Genomic DNA, 13,262 nt, shown 5'->3' on the forward strand with positions numbered 1-13,262 from the left:
CTTCCTCATCATCTCTCCTACTGTCTCTGCCTACCCTTATTCCTTATGACCTCTGTTAGATTTTGTCATAGAAATGAGCCATCACTCATGGTTACACCTCTCTGTCTGGAAAATCTTTCAGAGCACAAACATAGTCTGCAGCTACCTGCACCTGGGGAGACGATGGGAGGCAGAGTTAGGCAGGTGAAGTAGGAGTAATGAGGTGGCAGATGGAGAATGGGGAGATTAATTTTAAAAAGCTTCATCTGAAAGGATTTCATCCATGCTCTAGCACTGAAACTGCTTGGTGTGTGATAGAGACACCTTTCCAACAGAAAGCATACTGAGACATCGACTAACTTTGTAGAGAATTAGCAAAGGGTAACAGTTTTTGTAATTTTCAACTGTATTCAAACCAGTAACTTTAAAGTGAAAGGAATTGTATCTTATCATCAATCCCAAGAGCTGTCCTGCCTCCTAAAAGCAGAGTTTTCTCCACCAAAAAATATAAAAGGTTTTAGAAGCTCACATACGAATGGGAGGAGTTGCTCACAGCTTTTATTTTGGATTCTCTCTAGTAGGGATTGAAGATCAAATTTTGTCCTCAGTTCAAAAGAAATACATCCTAAGTCACTCCAACAAAACCTATGACAGCTCCTGTGGATCTACTTTGGATTTACACAGGGGTAACACAACATTTGGCCCTGACTCCACACAGGTCCTTATAAAATTGAAAAGCACTGATTTTCTATTCAATGCCTGGCACCATGTGAAAGTTCAGAGTGGTCAACTGACCTCCCCCTTTCTTACCTTGTATTTGCCCTTGAAACTCTAGATCTGTATTTTGTGGACTACAGGTATATTTGCATGGGAATATGAAGACAGCTGATATGAAGAAAGCCACCCAAGATCAATGACCAGAACACTGAGACCAAAGGGACAGACTGAACTCTTCCCACATATGCCATTAACCAACAGACTTTTATACCTTACACTATTCCCCACCCTAGCAATTGTACACTACCATTGTTTAAGAATGTCTTACTACGTTATAGCTCTGTACTGATACAGTTACCATGCACAGTTCTTGTCCCTTTTTCTATGCACAGTGTCACATTGAAACATTTTCACCCCCTTTACCTCAGGCTAACATAGGCTGCATAACTAACTGCATACTTCTGACTACATCATCACGCCATCATATACCAGCTACACTCTATGTAGCTACCACGTGCAGAGTCCTATATTCTCTTCAATCTCTACAAAGTCAAGTCAATAACTATAATTTTTAACTTTCACTAATAAAGTTGTAAATCTATTCCTGTTCTGTTATAGAGGGTGTGTGGAACCCCTCCTCCTGGCTCTGCTTCATTATAGTTCCCATAATACATGATATACTTCCCTTCCCTTTCTTTGCTATAGCCCATCTTTTAAATCAATAACAACTGCATATTCTTGCCACTTTAGTTGCTTTTGGACTACTTCAAAAACCAAGCATGTTACTTCATGCTGACTTACTTTTTATTCCTAGTTTATATTCCTTATTGGTTTTAATAAACTCTTTGTGAGCCTGAGAGTTGAGAAAAATCTTTTTTATTTAACCAAGAGTTTTCTTACCAGGTGGATTTTATAAATTACTCACAGCTTTCCTTTAAAATTACTTAAGTCATTGGGTTCCTCTCCTCTTTGTTATTTAACTCTCTCTGGCATACTAATTAGTTGTTTCTTGAATGACCTGAGTGTTTTGGCTTCAACATTACAGACTCGCCTCTAAGGACATTCTTCACATGCATAAGCTTGAGGACATCTGTGTTGAATTTTGCTATAGAAGTGTTTTCCCTTTGTGTCCTCTTTACCTACTGGGGCATGCACACACTACCTGCACTTGGTTTAGGGAGCACCACCATGGAAACACACTCTGTCCACTTGCTTTCACTCTGTGCACACAAAACCCTGAAGAGCATAACAGCTGGGTATTTGGTATGGAGGTGGTATGTTTTCAGGGCAGTGCTTCATACTACAGTTACAGTCCAAATAATGTTGTTAATAAAGCTTGCAGTAAATAAAAAGACTGCTGTACATTGCCTGTAAGCTACATTAAGTATTGGTTGAGCCATCCTTATTAGAATAAATACTTAGTTGCAATTAGTGACTATGAAATGAATTAAACTGAGCTCTTAAGAAGTGAATTAAAGAGGTTAGCACAGGGAGTCAAAATATTTCATTTAGACATTTGAGAATACTTTCTGCTGTTTTTGTTCATTTTGCAAATTTATTAATTTATTAAAGGCAAAAGAGCAATTTTAGTCATCGTTCCTCACTGTCTTTTGGGGTAAAGATAAAACTTTCAGTTACCAAAGATTAATTAGAGGAAATGGGGAGAAAACGTAGGTGTATTAAAGGTGCAGTTGAAGACAGAAGTGCAACTGAGAATGATTTCTGCAGTGTTCTGAGTTACAACATTACCCCAGACCAAACAGAAGTTCAGTGTTGGTTCCAGGGGGGAGGGGAGTATAGCCTCAGCCTGGGAGCCTGTAGCCAGGTTCCCATAGCAATGGCCAGGCTCCCTGCCAGCTTTTAGAATAGGAGTGGGGGGAAAGGCAGCAGAGAGAGCTCATTCCTGGGGCTCCCCAGCCAGTGCTGAAGGATGAGGTGGGTGAATTGGAGCCCCCCTACCTCGGAGTGGGGCTCCAATACACCCGCCCCATGCTCTAAGGGGGCCTGAAAAAACCCCAGACTGAACTCTCTCTGCTCCCTTTCCCCCTTCCCATTCTGAAAACAGCAACAAGTTAGGAGCTCCAGAGACACAAGTTACAGAAGACACTACATTTTGAAACCTCTTTATTTGATACCTTATGCAACGAGGGGTCAGATTTTCAGTCAATCGGCCATTTTTTAAGCTGTTTGCAGCCATGCACTTGTATTTGGTCACAGCTATAACCTGCTTCCTGTGGCCAGATCAAGTGAAAATTGTCACTTCTGTCTACACCCTCCACAGGATAACTATGAATCACAAATGGAATTTGTCAGTTTCAACTATCGCTAGGGAAATATTTGTAGAATTGAATGAGGCAATGCTAAGACTTCACCAGAAATATTGTGGGCAATTCTGACTATGGTCAAGAAAGATGAATGAATGTTTAGGATAACTAGTTGTAAGGGAATGGAGAGAAGACTAAAAAAGGTTGACTTGTTTGAACTAGCAAAACAAAGACTGAAAGAAAATATGATAGCTTTGTACAAATGCAGCAGAGGGATAAACACTAGGAAGGGAACATAACTTTTCAAGCTAAAAGACAATGTGGGAACAAAAAAAAAGTGAATATAAATTGGTTATGAATGGATTTAGTCTAGAAATTAGAAGATTTTTAACCATTAAAGCAGTGAAGGAGCCCCTATCCAATCATAGTACAGAAAGGGCCAGTTAGCTACCTTTAAAGGAGCTGTGACATTTTTACTCTGCTCCCAGGGTATCCCAGCCAGCAGGCCATTGGCAGATTTCCTTTCTTGGTTTGAGAGATTAAGAGAACAAGCTTAAAACCAGGAGCAGCTTCCTGTCCAGACTAGGTTGCTGTCTCTTCCTGAGAACCATTCCCATCCTCAGGGCCTGACATGCAGGAACTCTGTATAGCAGGCAGGCAACAGAACCAATAATTGCCAAGTGGTGACAATTAATAATGACTTCAATTTTCTCATGTCTGATTCTCATTTCTGCTCCTGTATTGAAGATAAGGTCAACCATTGTATTTCCAGATGTCCACTCTGGCAACAACTCTTCCAGCCTCTTTGAGCAAATCCCCACAAGCAGGGCCATGTGGTTTTGCCATGGCAAAAATAGTGGCACAAATTTATGCCACTGCTTTTTGCAGCTGCACATGGCCCTGCATATGGAGTTGGTGTGGGGCAAATTTTCCCAGGTGGGGTAGGGGAGCCTTACCTGAGGTCTTGGGGGCCTCCTGGGAAAGCAGCAGTGGCAGTTCAGTCACTTGGAGCCTGGCTGGCAGCCAGAGTGTTGCTCTGGCCGGCCAGGCTCCCTTTCTGGTGGTGCACATTGCTGCCATCATGCCACTTTTTTCAGTGGTGTTTTTTTTTACACCAGGATCTCCCAGTGTCAAAAAAAATTGCCGCACTGCAAATCAGCAGCACGTGTGCACCATGTGTGGTTTGCAGCACCCCAAACTGCTTTGAGGCACCACAAATCATGTGTGTGTGCTCGTGGGGATGTGTTTCTGTCCAGCCTGAGTATTGTTTGTTTTTCAGGTCCATATGAAACTACTGGAGAAATGTTGGTGTGTGAGACCCATGATATTGTAAGAAGATTTATTTTTTTCTCAGCTCCAGATGTTGTATAAGTCTGTCACTGCTGAAGCCACTTGGCTTATTCTTCCCAGTATGTCTGGCTCACCATGTCTATTTGACGATAGTTTGCTCCCTGGATAGATAAAGTCTTCCAGTATATCCAGGTATTGTATGGTAGCACAGATATTTAGCTTTAATTCTCCTATAGTTCTCACTTAAAATATACCTACACCCTTCCAACATCCTTCTGCTTTGGTGCTATCCAAGGATATTTCTTCATTTAATCTTTTAGTTTGCATATTGTATTTTATGAGTTGGATCATGGCTGGTCAGCCTGTGGCATGTGTGCCACAATGGCACAGGCAGCCTCTGTGTGTGGCACCTGACAGATCAGGAAGGGGACAAGGAGCACAGCAGCAGGTAAGGCACTAAGTAGAAAGCAGAGCCACAGATTAGGCAGAGAAAGAGGATCAGAGTGGTACCCAGGGAGGGCATGGCGCTAATTTGTGGTGCACCTGTCAAAAAGGTTGGCCCACACTGAGTTAGATTATATGCTTCTAGGTGTAGTGATATTGTCTATTAGGTGTTTATAAAATATTTTGTGCACTTAGATGATTCTAAAAATAAAATAATCCAATGATCAGTATTATGATATGTGTTGCCTTTTTCTTCTATATTAGGATCCCATACAAGAAGTTATTTTCACATCTTGGGTATGTCCAGACAAATGCACATGTGTGGTTTGCAGCACCTCAAAGCTGTTTGAGGCCAGGGGAAACACTGCTATTTGTGCCCCAGGAAACGCACGACCCGCACGTGCACACTTGTCTGGATGCACCCCGAAGGAATAAATTTAAGTGTTGTGTAAATCTATTTACTTTAATGGAATTGCAACAGGACAGAATTTGACCCAGATTGTTTATTCAGTTCCAGTCAAGAATGTTTGATGGTCTCGTATCAAAATTGCTAGCATTATTTTCATTCTAAATTAGAAAATCTGAGCAATGTTTTCAGGTTACTGAGTTAATACTTATGGTAAAGCCTTTTCTTATATATGAAAAACAAAAAGAAATATTTGAAAATAAGTATGCTGTTTGACATGCAAGATGAGATAGGGAAACAATTTCAAACACAGACGTGCCCCCAGGGAGTGAGTAACATAAAAATATATGGACAGGATAAGCTTTTGCTACTGCCTCCAAAGACAGGGGATTTTTGTTACCTTCTCCCTTTTGGATAACCATAGAATGCCACCAAGCTGTCACTCCTGTGAGTTTGACACATTTCCATGACGTGTTATGCTTTGTCCCTCAGCCCTTACAGATAATACCAAGATTTTCAGTAATAGATGCAGGTTAAACTCCTAAATCCATATTTCAGCACAAGTGACCTAATTTTTAATGGTTCTGAGCATCCGTCAGAGCCAGAAGTTTCACTGGAAGCTTCAGGGTTCTCAGCACTTCGGCAGCTAGGAGTTATAAATCTATTTTGGGGCTCATAGTTTTGAACATCTTCACCCTTATCTTCAAGTTTCCCCTCAGTGCTTCCTGGTGGCTCTCTTCTCTGAAGCTGAATTGGACTTATGCATCCAGACTTTACTTGGTGAAGCTGAGAACAGAACTGGCTCAAAACACTCAATCCTTGTAGGATTTCAAGAAATGTCCAACCGACTTTTAACTTTTCTGGCCCGCCCACCTGCCTCTATCCTTTCTTATGTTCCTCACCACCTTTGGATAGTTGCCTAATTCTTCATGTGACATTAGGGGATAATAGGAGACAAAATAGAAAAGTCCTACTAACTCTGGTCCTTTGCCAAAGCCAGATTGTTCGTATTATTTAACATTTGAAATAAACTAGTATTAACAGATTGAAATGACTGGGTATCTCATAGTTCCCTTGGGAAATTATTCCACATCTAACAGGCCTTGACAGCCCATACTCTGCAATTTACTCTTTTGTCTTTTAACTTTTAAAATTCTTTCCAGTCCTTTTGAATAGTGCCAATCCTCCACTTGCTCACCATATAAGTATATTTTGGAGGGTATACCATCTACTCATTCAGCTACCATCCCTAATTTATAGTTCAATAAATTTTAAAGTCAGAGGTAAGCATGGAGTCTGACTTTCTGCATAACACAGGCTGTTGAATTTCAACAAGTGCTTCCTTCATTGAGCTCTCATTGAGTTAAAGGATACCTTCTAGAATGATATTCTTACATACAATTGACTCAATGTCAGTTAACAGTTGGCACCGTAGAATAATTGCACACTGCATCTTACATTTTGCTATATTCTTTACATTACAACCTGAGTGCATCTAATGAAACTGTATAGTCCCTGTCACAAACATATTAAGTGAACTGATGTAAGATCAGTACAGAAACTGCTTTTACCTGGTTCCTGATCTGTTGTCATTTTCTAGCTGTCGGATGAGAAGCTTGGCTATGGCAGTGAAACTGTTGCTCATACGGTAGATATCTCTGCTCTGGGTGCTTAGGATATTTGAGAAGGTGTCGGTGATACTCTTAATTTCCAGCAGAAGGATATGGTGAGATGAATGCTCCATGTTGGCTAGCTGATTTACCAAATAGACCAGACAGATCCTGGCTCTTTCCTGTCCATAAAAGAGATAAATCATTTTTAAAACAAATGCATTTCATACTTGTTTAAAACTAAGGCTGATTATTATGTGCATGTTTTTGAAAAGAGCATAAAGTTAGTGTGCAACAAGGGTCCTAGATTACTTAGAAAGGGACAACTGTATCAACTAGTGAAATTAGTTTTATGTTCAGTTCATTTAAATTATTTTTTTCTGTATTTGTCTATGCAGGCCAACCATTTATTCACATAGAGAAAGACTCTAAGGACACTCTGGAAAGTATTGTCTTCTGGATGGCTCCATGACCTGCTGCTTATGAAAGCTTATGCATCTGTGATTTAGTTAGTCTACAAGGCCGTCTTCTGCTAGTCTACCCCGTCTTCTGCCTGACTTCAGACTAACATGGCTAACTACCTTCCCCTGGAAAAGCTACTTGAAGGGGAATCAGCTAACCTGGCTTCTACTTTTGTTTCTGCCTCTGATCTGCTCTGGGTCTTTGGATAAGTCAGGCTTTCTATGCTTCATCTTCCCCTGCCATCATGGGCTTTTGCGAGATCTGTTTCTGACCAGATTCTCATTCACACTGCTCTGTCAAGGTAACTGAGCCACAAACAGCCTACATTTACATCCACATTAAGTTCCCCTTGCACTAGTATAAAGGAGTTTCTGTGTAGATGAAAATCAAGCCCCAAATAGACACACAAAGAGCAAAGTTTCTTACAAATGGGAGTTGGTTTATGGCAACACAATCAACTTGTATTTAGAGCTAAAGCTGTAATGAAGACAAAAGCTTAACCTCATTGATCTAACCCTGTAGTCAGTCTGAGGTCTCCCATTCAGTTCAGTGAGAGAAGTATCATGCTCCATATTGTATGTTAACAAAGATGCCATTATTTTACCCCAAAGACATTCTGGGATCTTCTTTTGGCAACCACAATTAACTTCAAGTATAATAGCAATAAGTACACATGTTGACCCTGAAGTAATGCACCAAGATTTCCTTGTTTGGTTAGGATTATTCCAAGGGCAGGACTCCTTGAAATCAATGAAGCCTACTCAGTACGCATTTTGTAAAATGGTTCAAACGCAGGGGAAACTTTGGCCTGAAGGATCTGGAGTAAAATGCAATAAAAAACATTCTAGCAATATCAAAATCTGTTCTTCTCAGTTCCCAAAAGCTGGCAGAAAAGAGGGGGAAAACATCAATTTATTTGTCATATATGTTCCAAGTGTAATACAGGAAACTAATATTTTTACCTCTGTTCTTCTTGGAACTATGCAAGAAGGAACGAAGACAATCTCTGAAAGTTTAATTTCAAGTACATCTGTGATGTGAAAATGCTGGAGAGATGTCAGCAAAATCATTATCTAAATATTATATTAAAAACATTTATAAAATAAATTTAGTGGGTTCATTTCCAGTGGAGAATTATTTAATATATAGCACGGTGACTAAGATAAATGAGGGATAAGTTTCTTCCCTTCACACTTATATTAAAAGATAACTATTGATGAATCTATGGATTGGAATGGAAAGGTCCGACTCAGTATTCTTTTCTTCTACTGTTGAAAGCTTTTAACTTTTTGGTATATACTCAATATTTTGTTTGGAAAATCTTCCTTCAGGAGATAAACATGAGCTCAATTAGCATTTGAAACACATTTTTGTTTCCCAAACAATGTGCGTAGCAGACATAACTGGAACAGAAGTTTCCACCATTTTCATGCCACTTTGATCCAGCTGGAATGACTCCAGCAGTGCTGAAATGCTGCTACTCGCCTAGAGTGAGGTAGAACAACAATAAACTCTAGGCAGTAATATATGCAATTATTATACAAAGCAAAATAACTCAGCATGAAAGCAGTCATTATTTCTGCCATGATTTAGAACAAAAACCTCTCAAAGATATGTATTTAGATGTAAATGACCTTTGCTATTTTAAACTCAATTATTCTGTGGATTGGTATACTTTAGCATAAGAATTTTTTGCTGTTGATGGTATTATATCATCTCTTGAGCTGTGACAATTTGAAATAAAGAAAACAATATTAAAAACATTTTTCTTTATTGTATCAACAAGGATCAGGAAACTAAAAAGAAATCAGGAGTTAATCCAGACTTTACTTGGAGAAGCTGAGAACAGAATTGGCTCAAAACACTCAATCCTTGCAGGATTTCAAGAAATCTTCAACTGACCTTTACCCCCTGAAATGGAAGTGTTCTTCTTTATAAAAGTTGAGAGCTAAGGGCCAAATTATGGTTTCAGATTCATGTATAAAAACCCCACTGACGTCATGACACTGTGGGTTTCATGTAGAAACGAGAATCCTTTCTAAATAAGAAGACGCCCTAGACATTTCTAGCCAATAATCTCATCTGCCTAGGAGTCCATTTAAGCAGTATGAGAATAGGGTGACCCTAGAAGGCAAAGTTAATGTAATTCATCCAGTGTAAGCGTTAGGCCTTATATTCATGGCTTATTTTCTCTCTTGGGCTCCTATGCGTGTACTGCTAGTTGTGAGTATATCCTATGGAACAGCCAAATCCTTGCGAAATCCTTATTCAAGTAAACTTCCCAATGAAATCAGGTAGGCATAAATAAAGACTTTAGGATTTGAATCAGTACCATTAAAATGAATAATATGCTTAAAAGGCTGTCTTAATTTCCTGCAAAACAACAAACTGTCAGAAATACCTTTGCCATTTCTCACCTACTTTGTATGAGGTTTCTACTTTTGACACAGCTCTACATCTACCTGGTCCACACTAAAGGTGCATCTGTAACAAAGCTCTATTCCTAGCCATTACATAAAGGAAAAAAAAAGAATCAAAAGTAAAACATTTTGGAAAGGCTCTTGGGATTTGGTTTTTACATCACTTTTAAGATAAAGGGTCATCAGTGCATATACGTTGCTAGGAATCATTTTATTGCTTATACATCTCTACTGGAGATCAGCATCAAAGTAAATTAGGCAGTTTACTCTGGTGACTTGCTGCAATGCTTATGACTAAATAGCTATGCTTGGATGAGGTTGTTATTTTCATTAAATGGCATGGGTACACCAATAATCTGTTTTTGAAATACTTCACATGTATTCAGCTTTTATGATGTCAGCTGTGTTTCTGCTTATGTTCCCTTTCTTTGATTGGCTGCACCATAGTAAATAATGACCAAAGGTTGTACATTAGTGGAACTTTTGGAGGATTCAAAGAGGCTTTAATCTACATATGAGCCACTGGAGGCTTTAGGGGCCATTGCCTCTCTCTTTGCTCGCTACAGGGTGTCTCTCTTCTCTCTCCAAACAGAGTTATCTTATGCAATACTTTGGGGAAAAAAAAGAAAGCCTTGGGAAGGAAACTGGAGCATGATCTGAGGATTGTCTTGTTATTATGGGAGACAGAAATGGTTTGTCTCTGGACAAAATGAACTACTTGCCACAAACTACTCTGGTCTAAGTCCAGAGAGGGCCTCAGACCCACCAAAACAGAATTTATTACATGGCCATTAAAGTATCCCTTAAGCACTTTTTCCTAAGCATAATGTAGACAGGCCTGAGGGTATGCATAAACTTCAGCAGCCTCCAGTGGCTACCAAGCCTCTCACGGTTACATAAAGCAGCTTCACTCCCACTTACTCCCAGCCCCACTTCAGGTGTACTCTTCCCAACTTTGACATAACAAGCATTTGGAGCCTCAGAGAGGGAGCATCAAAAAACAGCCTGTAGCTTGCTCCTTCATCTACATCAGGGCTGCCCAACTGGTACCCTGTGGGCCTCTGCAGCCACTTCTCCCACTGCCACAATTATGGGGGGACATGGGAGCCACACACCACTAACACCAGCCATGTGACTCGGCATATTAAAAGCCTGAAGCTCAGTCTTGCCCTGTCTCCTGCTGGCCTGGGTGGCAACAGAAGGGAACCCAGGCAGCACTGGTACCCAGGGAAGCTGCAAGACCCAGCAGCTACACTGTAGGAGTGGATGGGACCCTGGGAGACCATGGAGGGGGTTTAGGAGGGCATTGCAGCTGGTACAGATGAACTAGAGGACCAGGTGTGGCTAGAAGGGTGGTATGAAGGCTACAGGTGGGGCTGCCTGGAAAGCACCCTGTAGTTTGAGAGGTTAACACCTAAATATTGCTCTTCCAGGGTCTGACACCCAGATAGTTACATGGAGGCTAAAGCCAGACTGTTGAGAGGGTGGAGAGCATATTTGCTCTGGGTCAGGGACACTTGGGGAGTAGCGGGGCTGGGCTGGACCTAGAGTAGCCTAGTCTTTAGTCAGGTACTCCAGGGGGCTGGGATTGACAGGGAACAGCTTTGCCTAGGCCAGAAGCACCAGGGAGCTAGGACAAAATATAAGACAGGGCCAGCGGCCCAGGGAATGAGGCATGGGCAGGCTGAGGCAGAAAGGGCCAAGAGCCATGGGCCTAGTGTAATCAACAGTGAGGGGCTTAGGGAAAGAAAGCACAGCTTAAACAAGTGGGACAGAGCTGGAAGCCCACAGCCAGAATACTGATGGGTTAAAGCCAAAAGGGCTGAGGCCACTACAGGAAGGAAAAACATTGACAGAGTAATACCTGAGAGGCAAAGGTGTGGCTGTAGAGTAGTACATAGGCTACAAATTTAGTCCTGAAGGCAGTTAGGGCCAGCGGTGTCCAAGCCGTAAAAAGAGACTATGTACAATGGAGTCAGAGCCCCAGGCCTAGGGAGAGATGGGGTGCAGCAGGGTCAGAGCCCCAGGCCGATAGACTGTGTTCGATGGGGTCAGAGCCCCAAGTCAAGTGGACCAAGTCAGGCCTAAGGAGGAACAGAGAACTAGAAAGAGCACCCAGAGCTCACCAGCCTCCCCTCGTTATAAATACCATTGAAGTGTGGAAGACATGGAGGCAGAGTGAGACCTTGAGGGGCTGGAGTATGATCAGGGAAGAACTAAGGGGGTGTCACAGCTGCCTTTGTGGATGTCCTGTTACAGCTTGTCCCCCACAGCATGTGTCTGATGTGGTGCATGACCTAGGGGCTTCACACCAGCACTGCATGTGGCTTCTGGCTGCGCCAATGCTGGGCAGTCCTGTTCTACACCAACAAATTCTTCCTCAGCCAAAGACGGGTTGGTGAAGGCCTCTTCATGGCACTTTAGACCATGGCATAATGGAGCAAGGAGAGATATAAGAGTCTTACCCGATGTATGCAGAATTTCAGGCAAAAAAAAATTAAAGGTGTATAAAGTTATAAATATAAACGGGGCTGATACTGAAATAATATAAAAAATAAATATAAATGGGGCTGATACTGAAACACAATAGAGGGCATCATCAGGCAAGACTAGTATAATCAGAAATACATCACTGTCTCCAAGACAGATCAGATGATATAGCTCAGAAAAAAATCAGTAATTAATCAGGGGGCAGAGTCTGGAACAAAGCACATTCCTCTTCATAGCTATGTGGTCTGAATCATTTGGCCATTTGGAGAGACACAGAACTTCCATTAGTCAGGTCTTTTTTAAAAAAAAGCAAAACACAAAGGGGAGAGGAGCTGTTTGGTTCATATTGGAAGGTTCACCTTTGACTTTCTTTTCCTGTTGCTTCTATAAATGTTTTTTAATATCCAGTGAAAGGTCTCCCGGATGTCACTGAAACAGGACCTGGTACAAACAAATCAAATATATGTCATCTTTTCAAATAGGCTGCATTCATGGCTGTGCAATCAGGCTGTAACTGAACACTCTGCTAAGTCAGCATGTTGCGGCTAGTTAGGAAAACAAGACAGGATATAATGTCAGTTACTCGACGCTTGCAGAAGATGAATTAGGAGGAAATACCATTGTATTCACCACAGGTATATGACCCAGGCTCAGACTGGGTAGAATTTGGTAGCTACATGTTTCTACATAGAACAACAAACTTTATGAAAGATGTAGACAAAATACTGAGAAAACTGTTCCTTATTATACTTCACTGCTTCAGTCACTGTGTAAGACATAAAATATGTGTAGTCTGATGCCTCCTCATACTAGAGATTTATATACATTAAATAACATGACAAAATCCTAATTAAATGTCACTTACAAGTCAGAAGCATATTGGCAGAACAGTTAAGGGCTACTACTCTGGGCTTGGAAGTGTGAGTTCAAGCTTTGCTCTGGGCTTATGCCAAAGGCTGCTGCTACTTGAGCCATCTATAAATGGGGACCTGGTCAGTCAGGCTGGGCTGCCAAAGGTGGTCAGACATGACTCTAGCCCTGTGGTTCCCTTATACATGTTGTTGGCTACAGACACAGGTGTGCTGTAACCATATGTGTCTCTTTCCTTCCACTTAACAGTCTGCTTTGGCCTCTGTTACAGAACACAGAAGAAAATAATTACAGCAACACACTTGAATGG

General features: G+C 41.2%; 1 protein-coding gene across 11 annotated transcripts in view; it reads right to left on the reverse strand.

Annotated features, from left to right (window-relative positions):
- VEPH1 (ventricular zone expressed PH domain containing 1) overlaps positions 1-13,262 on the reverse strand; it is a 216,077-nt gene that overhangs the window by 112,690 nt on the left and 90,125 nt on the right. For 10 of the 11 annotated variants that reach the window (XR_003096134.1, XM_025214947.1, XM_025214958.1 and 7 more), the window contains one exon: positions 6,672-6,892. Coding sequence is in view for 10 of the 11 variants with exons in the window: in XM_025214947.1 (XP_025070732.1) it covers positions 6,672-6,892 (221 nt within the window). In the remaining variant the exon portion in view is untranslated. Of the gene's footprint in view, positions 1-6,671; positions 6,893-13,262 lie in introns of those variants that run through there. The other variant, XM_025214986.1, reaches the window with a different exon arrangement.

Source organism: Alligator sinensis, unplaced genomic scaffold (genome assembly GCF_000455745.1).
Source record: "Alligator sinensis unplaced genomic scaffold, ASM45574v1 scaffold60_1, whole genome shotgun sequence".
Lineage (NCBI taxonomy): Eukaryota > Metazoa > Chordata > Crocodylia > Alligatoridae > Alligator > Alligator sinensis.